Source organism: Coregonus lavaretus (genome assembly GCF_964263955.1).
Source record: "Coregonus lavaretus genome assembly, chromosome: 21".
In the NCBI taxonomy this organism is placed as follows: Eukaryota; Metazoa; Chordata; class Actinopteri; order Salmoniformes; family Salmonidae; genus Coregonus; species Coregonus lavaretus.
Window position 1 is genome coordinate 20341773 of NC_140008.1, and position 16391 is coordinate 20358163.

The following is a 16391-nucleotide window of genomic DNA, read 5'->3' on the forward strand; positions in this document are numbered from 1 at the left end:
TCAAACAAGCTTTCTTTATCATTATGCGTTCTTTACGTTTTGAAGTTCACTGTCTTCCCTCTCCTTCACCTTGACTTGTGTTTGATTTGTATTATACCCCTGCTATTCCCACATCATCTCCTCTCTCCTCCTATCTCCTCCCTCTCTCCCTGACCATGATCACATCCTCCCAGGTCCTTACCTCTGAAACCATCCAAGAATAATAAGCCTAGAAGTCTGAAAAAGATATCTAGGTAAGCATGAAGCCCGGCATCTCCCCCTCTCTCATTAATGTGGCCATCTGGGATGGAGTACAGGGATTGACCACCAGCGACACATTATTTCACCTTAATAAATATACATACAGTGCCTTCAGAAAGTATTCACAGAAAGTATTATGGGGTATTTTGTTGTGTTACAACCTGAATTTAAAATTTATTAAATTGAGATTTTGTGTCACTGATCTATCTACACACCCCATAATGTCAAAGTGGAATTATGTTTTTAGAAATGTTTACAAATTAATTTAAAATGAAAAGCTGAAATGTCTTGAGTCAATACGTATTCAACCCTTCTGTTATGGCAAGCCTAAATAAGTTCAGGACTAAAAATGTGCTTAACAAGTCACATAATAAGTTGCATGCACTCACTCTGTGTGCAATAATAGTGTTTAACACGTTTTTTAAATGACTACCTCATCTCTGTACCCCACACATACAATTATCTGTAAGCTCCCTCAGTCGAGCAGTGGATTTCAAGCACAGATTCAACCACAAAGACCAATGAGGTTTTCCAATGGTTCGCAAAGGGCACCAATTGGTAAATGGGTATAAAAACAACAGACATTGAATATACCTTTGAGCATGGTGCAGTTATTAATTACACTTTGGATGGTGTATCAATACACCCAGTCACTACAAAGATACAGGCACCCTTCATACAGTGCATTCGGAAAGTATTCAAACCCTTAACTTTTTCCACATTTTGTTACGTTACAGCCTTATTCTAAAATTGATTAAATATTTTTTTCCCCTCAACAATCTACACACAATACCCCATAATGGGAAAGCGAAAACAGGTTTTTAGAAATGTTTGGAAATGTATTAAAAATAAAAAACAGAAATATCTTATTTACGTAAGTATTCAGACCCTTTGCAATGATTCTCGAAATTGTGACCAAGGTGACCAAGAACCCGATGGTCAGCTCCAGAGTTCCTTTGGAGAACCTTCCAGAAGGACAACCATCTCTGCAGCACCACCAATCACACCTTTATGGTAGAGTGGCCAGGCGGAAGACACTCCTCAGTAAAAGACACATGACAACCCGCTTGGTGTTTGCCAAAAGGCACCTAAAGGACTCTCAGACCATGAGAAACAAGATTCTCTGGTCTGATGAAACCAAGATTGAACTCTTTGGCCTGGAGGAAACCTGGCACCATCCCTACAGTGAAGCATGGTGGTGGCAGCATCATGCTGTGGGGATGTTTTTCAGCGGCAGGGACTGGGAGACTAGTCAGGCTCGAGGGAAAAATGAACGGAGCAAAGTACAGAGAAATCCTTGATGAAAACCTGCTCCAGAGTGCTCAGGACCTCAGACTGGGGCGAAGGTTCACCTTCCAACAGGACAATGAGCCTAAGCACACAGCCAAGACAACGCAGGAGTGGCTTCGGGACAAGTCTCTGAATGTCCTTGAGTGGCCCAGCCAGAGCCTGGACTTGAACCCGATCAAACATCTCTGGAGAGACCTGAAAATAGCTGTGCAGCGACGCTCCCCATCCAACCTGACAGAGCTTGAGAGGATCTGTAGAGAAGAATGGGAGAAACTCCCCAAATACAGGTGTGCCAAGCTTGTAGTGTCATACCCAAGAAGACTCAAGTCTGTAATCGCTGCCAAAGGTGCTTCAACAAAGTACTGCGTAAAGGGTCTGAATACGTATGTAGATGTGATATTTAAGTTTTTTATTTTTAATACATTTGCAAATAAAAACCTGTTTTTGCTTTGTCATTATGGGGTGATGTGTGTAGATTGATGAGGGGGGGGGGAATTGAATCCATTTTAGAATAAGGCTGTAACATAACAAAATGTGGAAAAAGTCAAGGGGTCTGAATACTTTCCGAATGCACTGTAACTGAGGATGGATCAATAACATTGTAGTTACTCCACAATACTAACATAAATGACAGAGTGAAAAGAAAGAAGCCTATACAGAATACAAATATTTCGAAACATGCATCCTGTTTGCAATAAGGCACTAAAGTAATACTGCAACAAATGTGGCAAAGAAATGAACTTTTTGTCCTGAATACAAAGCGTTATAGTTGGGGCAAATCCAACACATCACTGAGTACCACTTCATATTTTAAAGCATGGTGATGGTTGCATCATGTTATGGGTATGCTTGTCATCGGCAAGGACTAGGACGTTCTTTAGGATAAAAAGGAATAGAGCTAAGCACAGGCAAAATCCTAGAGGAAAACTTGGTTCAGTCTGCTTTCCACCAGACACTGGGAGACAAATTACCTAAAACACAAGGCCAAATATACACTGGAGTTGCTTAACAAGATGACATTGAATGTTCCTGAGTGACGTAGTTACAGTTTTTACTTAAATCGGCTTGAAAATCTATGGCAAGACTTGGAATTGAAAATCTATGGCAAGACTTGGAAATGGCTGTCTAGCAATGATCAACATCCAACTTGACAGAGCTTGAAGGATTTTTTAAAGAATAATGGGCAAATATTTTACAATCCAGGTGTGCAAAGCTCTTAGAGACTTAACCAGAAAAACTAAAAGCTGTAATCGCTGCCAAAGGTGATTCTAACATGTATTGACTCAGGGGGTGGAATACTTATCTAATCAAGATATATTAGTGTTTTATTTTCCATTATTATTATTATTATTATTATTATTATTATATTATATATTTTTTCTACTTTGACATTACAGAGTATTTTGTGTAGATCATTGACTAAAAGAATGACAATTAAATCCATTTTAATCCTACTTTGTAACATAACAAAATGTGGAAAAAGTCAAGGGGTGTGAATACTTTCTGAAGGCACCTCAATAAATATACAGTACATTCGATTCTATGATATTGTGGTTATGATCAGCGCCCCCCACCCTCTCTCGCTCTCCCCTCTCCCCTCTCCTCTCTCTCTCTCCCTCTTCCTCGCTCTCTCCTCTACCTCAGAGAGTTTATGGGCTATATCCAGCGCTACAGGTCCTTCTTCTCTGCCTTGCCAGAGATGCTCTGTGAGAGTGAGATGGTGGTGGATGACTTCACCTGCTGGAACGGGGAGGACGTGGTGGAGAGGTAGGAATGGACTCTTTCTATTGGTCTACATCTGTATCTGTCACACTTAATGTGCTTAGCCTTTCTGGTACGTTCTCTTTACAGGTCTTGTTGCCCATTAAAAGAGAAAGGTTATTTTGAATCTTTAACACATGAGTTGTGACGTCATTACACATTAAGGCAAGTCACATGACCCTTTCCTATCCCATTACGGGAAATTAATGTAGTTGATGGTAACATAAAAGCACATTCAACCAGGTTCAAAAGCAATCAAATCTCCTGGTCAAGCTCCTCAATATAAGCCCTTATTGACATCTGAGGGCATTGGTTCTGGTTTTGAGGACCTAGAAGAGTCCTCGAATGTCTGGTGTAAGAGGAGTCAAACCAGCGAGGGTGCATGGGGATACTGAGTTAAACCAGGGGGCCTGTAGACATTTGGATGCCATGGATATTGGGAGCATGGCCCTGGACCGTTTCTACACACATGTAGAAACGCACATTGACGCACACGCACACAAGGGTGCTCGTACACACACACACACACACACACACACACACACACACACACACACACACACACACACACACACACACACACACACACACTCACACTCTGCCACGTACCCTGCCACTCTGTCCTATAATAACGTTGGTCGTCCTGGTTACTGTTGAGCCGTATAGAAAGCCCATACAGCATAGACCACAGTGTAAACAGTTTGGTGTACTTATCTGACCTCCCATTCTGACCAGCTCTCCTTGAGTGTTCTGGGCTGGTCCCCCCCTCTGGCCCTGGTGCAGAACAGCTTCCCCTTCTCTGCTGTGGAGTAGGAAGAGAGACCCCATTCACCTAGGACTCTTGGGCTGGAACTGGGCTCCCCCACTATCACATTTAGGCCTCTGTTTTGTCCCACTTTCCAGCCAATTGAACTGGGATTTTTTCTATCCTTGTTGAATTCACTGGCCGTGAAGGAGGGTTGGAGCCAGTGGAGAGTGTTTTTTGAATCGCTTTGGGCTGGGAGTGCTGGTAGGGGTTGGTGTGGTCTCCTCTAAACTGGAACCATGGAAACCACATTTTGTATAATACCAAAAGCATTCAATCCACTCCATTATTGTGTGTGATAATTTGTTTGTTTAGTGGTTGTCTATAACTAATACTGTATCAACCCACATTGGCCCTCCCACCGGTTGTCGATTAAGGCAGCCCCCCGCACCTCTCTGATTCAGAGACGTTGTGTTAAATGCGGATGACACATTTCAGTTGAATGCACTCAGTTGTATAACTGACTAGGTATCCCCCTTTACCTTTCCTTTCCTTTCCTTTCCTTTCCTTTCCTTTCCTTTCCTTTCCTTTCCTTTCCTTTCCTTTCCTTTCCTTTCCTTTCCTTTCCTTTCCTTTCCTTTCCTCTCCTTTCCTTTCCTCTCCTTTCCTCTCCTTTCCTTTCCTTTCCAATGGGAGGGCAGCTCCTGCTCAGCCCACTCCAAGCTCTTTTCTGTCCTTGACCCCCCACCCCCAACTGTAAGTCGCTCTGGGTAAAAGCGTCTGCTAAATGACAAAAATGTAAACAGCAGGGTTGGGGGTCGATTCAGTTTTAATTCCAGTCAATTCAGGAAGTAAACCAAAATTCCAATTTTCTTCAATGCTTTCTGAATTGACTGGAAATTAAATGGATTGACCAAAACCCTGATCAACAGACATCCGCATGGATGTACACTGCAAAATAACACATCCTAGATCTGAATGAATGAAATAATCTTATTAAATACTTTTTTCTTTACATAGTTAAATGTGCTGACAACAAAATCACACAAAAATTATCAATGGAAATCAAATTTATCAACCCATGGAGGTCTGGATTTGGAGTCACCCTCAAAATGAAAGTGGAAAACCACACTACAGGCTGATCCAACTTTGATGTACTGGCCTGTCTCCTGGTAGCGCCTCCATGCTCTGGACACTACGCTGACAGACACAGCAAACCTTCTTGCCACAGCTCGCATTGATGTGCCATCCTGGATGAGCTGCACTACTTGAGCCACTTGTGTGGGTTGTAGACTCCATCTCATGCTACCACTAGAGTGAAAGCACCGCCAGCATTCAAAAGTGACCAAAACATCAGCCAGGAAGCATAGGAACTGAGAAGTGGTCTGTGGTCACCACCTGCAAAACCAGTCCTTTATTGGGGGTGTCTTGCTAATTGCCTATAATTTCCACCTGTTGTCTATTCCATTTGCACAACAGCATGTGAAATGTATTGTCAATCAGTGTTGCTTCCTAAGTGGACAGTTTGATTTCACAGAAGTGTGATTGACTTGGAGTTACATTGTGTTGTTTAAGTGTTCCCTTAATTTTTTTGAGCAGTGTACATAGAATGTGCTCTTTCTCATAGTGGAATAGAATGGGGGATATATTTTGATAGAATGGTTGAATAAGTAGATCTTATCTGAACCAACATCCATGAGGCAGAAGCGCCATTAATAAAGGATGCTTATGTTTCTATGACAGTGGGTCATTAGAGATGAGAAATGCACGTCCGGAACATTTGTGTCCGTCTGAGCTTTGCCATGTTGGTTTGTTGTGGGCTAGGGAGAGACGGAGGGGGTTCACTGGGGCTCCTGTGGGCCCTCTGTGTGGCACTATCAAAGGCCCCAGGCCTGGTGGCCATTCAGGCTCTGTGAACCGTGCAGAAGAGCCGATGGGGCCTCCTCCTCCCTTCCTAATGTACCTGCTGACCCCCCACCGGGGACCACTGAGAGAAGGGTCTCTTCTCTAGCCCTCTGGGGCTGCACCCTGGAGCCTGAGGCTTGGAGCCTGGCGGCTGGAGCCCAGCCAAGCGCTGTGGAGAGTAGGGCACCGAGACACTGGGGCACAGCCACTCTGCTGACCTCTTTACAGTTTCAATTCACTGAACCCTCCCCCGCCCCTCCGCGCACCATACCCCTCTCCTGTTTGACCCAATTCACTTACTGACAAATACCGTAGCTTGTGTGGTTGCTTATCAACATATCTTTGCTGTGTTATCTGTCCTGAGACAGTTCTTACATTGTGTCTCTGTATTAGCTGTTCTTATAGATTGGATTAACCCTCTCATGGTATGTAGGCAGGCATCATATATCACTTTATCAGAGTTCTTTGCATCTAAGAGACAAAACAACAAGGCTTTAAATTCAATCATCACATGAGTTTGGACAGGTGCCGTGAATAACCTCTTCTCATACTGTACTAATGCTGTCTCTGCTCCCCACCCCACATTATGGAGAAACACTGCCACCTAGAGGATGTGTCTGGTATCCATGTGAAAAAATACAAAACATTCCTTCAGGTCACCCAAGGTGACAACATTCATTACACCAAACTTTCCCATATTGTTACACAGTTGCACTATGCATAAAACCATAGCAACATTTTAAGCATCCACAGGTATTTGCTCTACAGAGGTCTTCCTTTAGGAATCCCATATTAATACATGCCATTTAGCAGACACTTTTATCCAAAGCGATTTACAGACTTACATTTTTTGCATATGGGTGGTCCCAGGAATCAAACCCACTATCCTGCTATTGCAAGAGCCATGCTCTACCAACTGAGCTACAGAGGACAACACAGCTACAGAGGACAACACCGCTACAGAGGACAACACAGCTACAGAGGACCACACAGCTACAGAGGACAACACAGCTACAGAGGACCACACAGCTACAGAGGACAACACAGCTACAGGGGACAACACAGCTACAGAGGACAACACAGCTACAGAGGACAACACAGCTACAGAGGACAACACAGCTACAGAGGACCACACAGCTACAGAGGACAACACAGCTACAGAGGACCACACAGCTACAGAGGACAACACAGCTACAGAGGACAACACAGCTACAGAGGACCACATTATCACAGGACCACATTACCTGAGAATGAGGCATCACTTTCCTTTTTACTTTGACACGTGGTATCTAAATATTCACATCGCTATGGAATAGGGTATCAACAGTTAGTAAAAGTTTGTATCTAATACTGTATTAAGATCAACTCTACACTCAACAGCAATGAGCACAGCTGACTAGTAGTCTGTGACTACCATAATCCATACTCCTTAAGGGACATGGACCACTAGAGAGCAGTGTTGTAGTGGCCAAGCTTAAACATGTCCTCTGTTATTGTCCCAGCAAGCCAGGCAGATATGATGACATCAGCAGAGTTCAAATTGGGTTAAGAATGTCCAATGAGGTCAAGTGTCTCCATATGGGTTTCACAGGGAACTGTTTTTGTCTAATGAACACAAAAAGAAATAGCGAGGTTTGGTCAGTGAATGAGGTGGCTGTTGAGAGGATATATTGAATGATTTGCTTCCCGGCTCTCCGTAGTCATAGCGTGTGCTGTGGCAGACATTCCACTGTAATTGAGTCCCCAATCACTACTGGTCGTGTTCCCACAGGGAGGCTGGGGCGAGGGTGCGTTCTGACAGAATCTCGACTGAGCTGACTTACTGCTCACTGCCTCTGTTGTTGTTGTTGTTGTTGTTGTTGTTGTTGTTGTTGTTGTTGTTGTTGTTGTTGATGTTCTGGTTGTTCTCATCCCTGCTGCCTCACTGGCAGCTGATTCTCATCAAATGGGCTTCTCATGGCAGAGTCCTCTTGCATTGTGTGTCTGTGTTAGTGTGTTTGGGTTGGGGGGGATGAAAGCACAGAGACAGACATAACAGTTATCAACTGAAAGCTTCATAGTACTGTACACTGTCTCTTACATATGTCTGTAATTCTAGACCACACAGGTAATTGGTCAGATTCCAGGTTAGCGGTAATTGTGAAATAGTTTGTGCGCTCACATGCTCACACATCTGAAACCCTGTCCCTCACCTCCTCACGTTCTCTATTACTCCCATCAGGTGCATGACTGTCAACTTTGACCTTGATCATGGGAATGAAATGTGGATGTCAGGATCAGTTTCCTGTCTGTTCTCCTTGTTTCCTTCTCCCTTATTCAGCCCACAGAGCAGCACCCTAGCAGAAAAGCTGGAATAACAGAGGCTTGGGGAGCACACAGAGGGAAAACAGTGGTAACCTAGTAACGCCACCATGGAAAGCGGAGTTCTTACAGAAACCAAAGCCTGACAAAAGACTGTTCTCTGTCTCAGGTTTCAGGGTCATTTATCCTATTGACATGTTAGAGACTCGTCTCACATGCATAAATTAGTCTACAGTTCGACACTGCCCACTGGGCACACCACCTAATTTCAACGTGGAAATGTGGGTAATATTTGGTTGAGACGTTGATCAATGAGAATTCAACCTTTATTCATCCACTAAAAAAAAAGCCAGGAGTTTGTTGCATTATCACTATGCTGCCTCCCGACTGGCTTTACTTGTCTCATCGCACTCTAGCAGACTCCTTGTGGCGGGCCGGGCACCTGCAAGCTGACTTCAATCATCAGTTGAATGGTGTTTCCTCCGACACATTGGTGCGGCTGGCTTCCGGGCTAAGCGTGCTGGGTTAAGGAGCGCGGTTTGGCGGGTCATGTTTCGGAGGACGCATGACTTGACCTTCGCCACTCCCGAGCCCGTTGGGGAGTTGCAGCGATGAGACAAGATCGTAATTGGATATGAATCACTATGCTATCAACCATCTAAAAGCACAACCAAATTCAAAACAATGTCAGATTTTTTGGTTTAGTTGTCATCTAAGTGTGTTATCACTGCGCTTTCAAGCATTTAAAAGCACAACAAAGTTCAAATGGGAATACAATGTCAGATATTTTGTATTTATACAACAACTAAATCTAAATCAAACTTTATTTAAAGTGCATTTAAAGTTTGATTTGATTTAGTCCTATTCTTTAACTTCGATTTTTGGTTGAGATGGAGATGTGAATCCAACATATAAATTGTTAATTTGTAGAAAAACAGGATGTTGAATTGTGTTTGGTTGTCAACGCAACCAAATATCAACATTTCAAGGAGATTTTCTGCTTGTATAGTTCCATCGGTGCCTCTGATTTAGTCTGGCTTAAATTGTTCTGCAAATTAATAATTGATATGTTGGATTCACATCTCCATCTCAACCAAAAATCTAAGTTAAAGAATAGGACCAAGTCAAATCAAACTTTAAATGCACTTCAAATTTGATTTGATTTAGTCCTATTATTTAACTGAACGTGAATCCAACATATCAATTATTAATTTGTAGAAGAACTGAAATTAAAGCCAGACTTAGTGGCACAAAATACACATCTCCTTCAAATGTTGATATTTGGTTGCGTTGACAACCAAACACAATTCAATATCACTTTTGCAGTAGTCGACAAGTTAACAAATTATATGTTGGATTCACGTCTCCAACTAAACTAAAAATAAAAGTTAAAGAATAGGATTAAGCCAGTGGCTCAAATGAAACTATCCAAGCAATAGATAGGCCTACATGTCCTTTAAATGTTGATATTTGGTTGCTTTGTCAACCAAACAGAATTCAATATTACTTTTGTAATAAAGTAAATAGCCTAAAGTTAAGGCTATAATACAAACTAATGTAACAGTATTTATTCAACCTAAAGTGAGTAACACATCCATGGCCACATTTTGAGGTTACTGTAACTATTAATGTCTTCTTATGTAATTATAGAAAGCGTGCATGTTCAACATAGCATGCAAAGGTCGTAGGTCTGTGGAGATCTTCACAATTGCTATAATAATCAGTGCAGTATCTCGACCAGCATTTATCACTTGAACTATGTACATTTAATGTAATCTCAACTGCAATCCAGGTCATTTGGTTGTGCTATTAGATGAAACACAGTGACAACGCATTAAGTTGTTGTATAAATACAAAATATCTGACATTATATTCCCATTTGAACTTTGTTGTGCTTTTAAATGCTTGAAAGCGTAGTGATAACACACTTAGATGACAACTAAACCAAAAATCAGACATTGTTTGGAATTTAGTTGTGCTTTTAGATGGTTGATAGCATAGTAATTAAAATCCAATTATGATCTTGTCTCATCGCTGCAACTCCCCAACGGGCTTGGGAGTGGCGAAGGTCAAGTCATGCGTCCTCCGAAACATGACCCGCCAAACCGCACTCCTTAACACCAGCCTGCTTAGCCCGGAAGCCAGCCACACCAATGTGTCGGAGGAAACACCATTCAACTGACGACCGAAGTCAGCCTGCAGGCCTATATGTATTGTCTATTTGTAGTTGAACCCTGGGTGGAAACAATAGCTGTTGATGACTTCACGAATGCTATAATATTATAGGCCTTAATAGTATCATTGATGATATATGACTTATAGAGTATGGTTACATTTCATTTGCTCTGTTAAACCTACCCTTTGGAATGACTTTGGTAGCAACAGTGAGATCTCTCAATAATCATTCTTACGATAGCACATTGGTAGTAATTCTAACTAAGGCCAGGGCTGCTGGGCTTGGTTAAAACCATGGATGGGAGGCCAAGGGGTAGCTGTAGATATACCAACTCTCCAGTAGGAGATGCTGCCCTTCCTATTGTTATTTATTGGATAGTGGATACAACAGTTTTGATGACTTTTTGCAAATCCAATGTATTTTCCACATAGATTCCACATCACAATACATTGATAAATTACGTTGAAACAACGTTGACTCAACCAGTTTGTGCCAGGTGGGTGGTCTTATTTGAAATAAATGTGAGAGTATGCTGTTTACTAGTACAAATGTTCTTGTTCTTGCTGTAGTCCATAAAAAGAGACAGTTCCATTTAGATCACCCAGTCAGTCACACAGACTGAAATTTACTTAGTTAATTATCCTGCAGTGGAGGAAAGAAATGCCCTCAATTATGCTTTCTTAGTATGCTAAAGGAAGATCCAGTACTAATGACCAAAATGAGCTGTGAGGCTCAGGTCGTTAGGGACATCTAAGGATGAGTGATGTTAATTAGTGAGAGAAGCTATAGTGTTAACCTCCATTCTTTCCCAACCACATGCACATTCAGTCCCTCAGGGACAAGCAGTTTTCCTGATGGCTAAGCGAGGGGTTATTTGTGAGGTTGTTGGTCTCTTTGAATTGATGACAGTCCGATAGGAGCATTCGGAACCTGGTAAATGCCAGCCTCTTGGTCCCCGCTGCACATGCAGGTTTTTCCCCTGCCTGCCTGCCGCCAGTCATCAGGGATATCAGGTACAGTGCTGAACTCTGACCCCCCAGGCCCCCTCTGGCCTCAGGCTTCTCTGGCACCGCAGTGTCTTCTGTTACCTAACAACCTTGTAAAACAGGAATGACAGGAGTAATTCAGCGGTGGCTTTTTCCTCTTACTCTCCTCTTTGGACGTAAAGAGTAGGAGTAGCATTAAAAAGGGGGAACCTCAGGGGCTCTTGGAGTTTAGAGTTTTAAGATGGTTAGTGATTACGTAGAGGGATCTGTCGCCTCCAATCAGGTACTTAACAGCATACAATGTGTCTGTGCTATGCTGTCTATTCCAATGATGGATCTCTTGTTAAGGGGCAGTGATACTGCCGGCCACATGGCCAATCAGAAGCTGCAGCTGGCCACATGTGCCCTTTGCCTGGCTGCCCCACTGGCCTGAGGTCTAGACCCAGGTTATTTCCAGATTCATCGTAGCACTGGTTTTAAGTGTAAGTCGTTGGCTCTGTCTATATTCAGCGGGTACAATTATTGTGATGCTGTCCAGTCCAGCACTGTGGAAGCAAAAACCACACTGGTGACATGAATGATGTTTCTCAGAACAGATCATTTCCATTAACTAGCGACACTAGCCAGGTGAAGTCACTGGGTATGTGGTGTAGCATCAGGACATACCATGCCCTGTCTCTGCTTTTCATTCCTGACAGGGAAACTGGATCCTGGAGTTCAGCAGCACAGAGCTTTTTTTACCCTGGAGACCAGACCCCAGTCTCAGAGCTCCAGAGGTTACAGACACTAACGCTATGAGATGCAAGCTATTGAAAAACAATAGTGACAACAGCAACACAGAAAGCCCCACAGGCCAGAGCCAACACTGACAACACAGAGGTCATAGCTGTGCTTCCTGTTGGCTAGTTCTTGTTTCAATCTCCTTTTTTCCATGTTGCAGCAGGCCTGCCACAAACACCCCCAGAGTGCTATGCTCTAAAATCAATCCATTATATTTTTTGTTTGATGGAAAAGAACAGCCTCTGAAAGGTTAACGGTTCTTAAGCTATCCATCGTTGGCTTGGTTTTGTTGCTCAGTGTAGCTGGTACCTGACCCGGCTGCCTGGAGCTTACACTCTTGTTATTGACTCTTGTTGTTCTCTCATGTGTTTGGGAAAATAATCTGAATAGTATGTTAATTACTCTGCTGGATTCCAGCTAGATTTACGACTGCGAGTGGCGTGGCTCATAATTGCACATTGGCAGGTGGTTTTTGATTGCAGATTTCTATCTATAATAATGTTGTTTTTAATTGGAGATAATTGTCATCTGTTGGGTTGAGAGAGATGCAGTACAATGTATTTGTGTGTGATCCTGGAGCAGACAAAGAGACAGGATAAAAGTAAAATGGTCTGTGGATTTATGGCCTTCATGGGAAAGCATAAAAAAATCCACTTTGGATCAACAATATAAGTGCGTTCTCAGACACACCTTTCTGTAGACCTTTCAGTTATATGATATTTTACACCTCAGATTATTATCTCTGAATTATTACCCCATGCTGCTGTCTGTGACTGTTTGTTATTCCAAATTTGACAGGCCTAAATCACGACAGAAGGCATACATTACTACTGGTAGTCGTCATAGGGAGGGAGGGAGTGTGGTGGACCGTTAGACATCACAGCAGTGCACTCAGCCATGCCTCCTTCTCAGGCTCCCATGATCCTCGGCAGTGGAGGGGCTTTTTGGATGTGTCCCGTTACCTTGGCCACAGTCTATTTGCTGGTGTTTGGGGCGAGCACACAGTTGAATGACATATAGTGCTGGACACACTTTGGTTTTGGGGTTGCTGGTTTGCATTTCAAATCAGAGGAATGTACCTAAAGAGCATGAGCTGAGTCTCTATCTGTCAGCCCACTCCTAACCGCCGCGCCATGCCAGGGCCAGGCCGCATCAGCTGGGCTACCAGACCAGACCAGAGCAGACCGGAGTCTCCACACCATGGAGCTGGAGCAGAACCGTGTGGCCAGCGCTGAGTGCTGAGTCACATACACCCCATATACAACGGTATAATTTTATATGCTGTGTGGTATATAGGCTAATCGTTTCCACCCAGTCCCTCTTAGCTGTACGGTTTTTCTCCATGGAGCTTTGAACAATAATGTCTTGTTTTTTAGGGCGTGTGGGTCATTTTGAACTGCCACAGTATGAGAGCCTCTGTTTTTGTGGTCTGTGTTTGCCCAGTCCCCCATTATGGCTCTGTTAGATTATGTGTTTCCTCAGCAGAGCAGACGTACAGCCCTCTCTCTTTCTCTCGCCCAGGCTCACTTACTGAGCAAGCGCTCTGCTCTACTTCATAGCCTCGAGGCTGGAGTTGGACTCTACACAACACAAAGCCAAGTGGTCACAGTGTAACCATCTGTTCCTATCCATCCTGTACAGGGAGGCATCACCTGATCTAATATGTCTGGTCTGGACTGAACTGATTTGCTCTCTGTCCCCAGTTCAGGAGTTGAGATAATCAGTCCAATCAAGTGATTTGGACCATGAACAAAAGCCAAGGTTGCCTAGTGATTGGATAACAGTAACTATAGCGTAGTGCAGTGGAATTCAAACTTTTTCTACGGGGACCACATTTTTGGGGACCACATTTTTTTCTCAAAAATGTATCACGACCACACCCCACCCCAAATTTAATGACACAACCTTAAAATCATTACATTTTTATATTTTTACATAAACAAATAACCTTCAATTCATTACATTTTAATCTCTCATCAAAATGAAAAGAAACCAATAAATACATTTACTCAATAATATTTAATTTTTCAAATGATCTTTCTCAAAAACGTTTGTATATTGTCCTGTACAATAATCTGTACTCTTAATTTTTTGTTCCTAAAGATAAAAAAATGTTGGCGACCCCACTGCAGTTCCCCCCGACTTTAAATACCACTGGCCTAGTGTATAATTATATTAGAAATTATATCTGGAGCTATACCATAGAGAATGTATTTAGGCTGGGTTTCTGTGTAAGCACTTTGTGACATCTGCTGATGTAAAAAGGGCTTTATAAATACATTTGATTGATTAATTGATTGTTTGATTGATATGTGTGTAGTTTTCAGAGGAGAGAGAAGAGATGTGTGGGAACCTCTTGGGAAGCCCTTGGCTTTTTAGGGTAAACATTTGCCATGTGTCTCTTTGCGGGATGACTCATTTGATTGGTTAACAACCCAGAGGCAAACAGACCCGAGCTGATTGACTCAACCACTAATTACAGTGAGAAAACAGTCTGTCTCTCTGTCTTCCATAAGCTTTGTTCAGTATTCTAATTTTCACTACCATATACTCTGTGTTTAGCATAGTCATTGTGCTCAGTGTATTGTATCAGTACTTCAGTATAGTCAATATACACTGTAATGATCACACAATAAAATGTTACTGTAAGCCTTTTCATGATCATATTTATTATGATCATGTTTGGTTGGTTTTTATTGAGTACATGTCCAGGCACATGCATCATGTTCAGGATCACCCCAATATTATTCAGTGAGTGTGCATCACACACAGAGATCCCATAAATTACTATGGTGTGCATGAGAACAATAAGCAGGATGTGTTGAAATAGAGTTGAAACAATCAGAGAGCTTGATTAAAGTCACATGTCCCCCTAATGGGCTCCAAGTGTTGTTGGTACCCATTATCAGACCTATGGGTCTGTCACCAGGACCCAACCACCCCCAGCAACCACAACAGGGCACATCTTCCCGTCAACTCCCCCCGGCTTTTGGGAAATAGTTAATGGAGGCCCTCTGTGGTCGACTTTGTAGTTGATTGACCATTTGATGAGTCTCATTGAATGTCTATGAATATTCTCAGCCCCCCTACAGATATAAGTAGAGACTACAGAGGCTTACATGTTGTAAAAGTCAGTGACAGTGTAATGGTAAAACATAATGGTAAGTATAGAGTACCACAATATGAGTCATAATACCCATAAAACCTAGCGGTCAAACAGGGAAATGGTTCCAATAGTTTTTCTACCATTCATTTCATTTTAGAAACACTTAAAATAAGGGCTGTGTTTCTGTCACGAGAATTTCTATCTCTAATGAATCAAACTTAATGCTTTGAATAATTCCCAGAGGGTGTAAGGCTCTGGTTTAATCATGAATTAAACGAAGGTCCGCAACCAGCAAGAATGATCTGTATGTTTTAATCATGGAGAGCTCTGCCGCCAAAAAATACACAAAGGCACAAAAGCACAATGCTCCGCCCACCTTTAAACAGTTTCTGATTCCCCTTCACCCTGGAATGCTTTCTCAGCAGTTTCTAACTCCTCCCCCTCTGTTAGTGGGTTGACACTACATTATAACTCTATCACCGTTCACACATTTATACTGTATTTGGGGTGAAATCGTTTAGTCATTATTCTTAAAATACAAATTAATCTATCAATCCACCCCTTTGACTAAATGTTTTCACATTCAGGATAAATGCATTTACAAGCATGTTTAATCTCAGAGATTACGTCAGAACTAATAAACATTTCATCCAATTGCGGTCTTTCAGGGTCAAAATCCTCGTCATCCACCAAGCCTGGAGGATCGTTTTTCACATTCCCCTGGTCAGAGTCCGGAGTCGGTCCATCTCTCATCATTTGTTGAGATACTGCATTCACCAATGCCTTACTCACCAATCCTCGGACACAGGGAACAAGACAACAACCACATAATACAAGAATACCTATACAAACGCTGACCGCCCCTAAGATGGTGGCTGCTATGGTTTTCCATTTACCAAACATTTCATCAAACCACCCTATCCACGATGTACTAACTTCTGAGTACTCAGCTCATTCTTCACTTAGTGCAGTTAATTCTGCAAGAGCTCTGGTGACTGTCCCATCCGGTGTGGTGTTGTTAGGGATAAAATGTGCAACAATGGCTTATCATTCTATAGACACCGCCCCTTTCTGCCTGATCTAGAGCCAACCTCTTTTACT

At 42.5% G+C, this 16391-nt stretch overlaps 1 protein-coding gene across 1 annotated transcript in view; it reads left to right on the plus strand.

The window, feature by feature from the left end:
* LOC311149308 (glypican-5-like) overlaps positions 1–16391 on the plus strand; it is a 158308-nt gene that overhangs the window by 75091 nt on the left and 66826 nt on the right. The window contains exons 5-6 of the mRNA XM_084186446.1: positions 174–233; positions 3175–3297. Coding sequence (XP_084042572.1) covers positions 174–233; positions 3175–3297 — 183 coding nt within the window. The remainder of the gene's footprint in view (positions 1–173; positions 234–3174; positions 3298–16391) is intronic.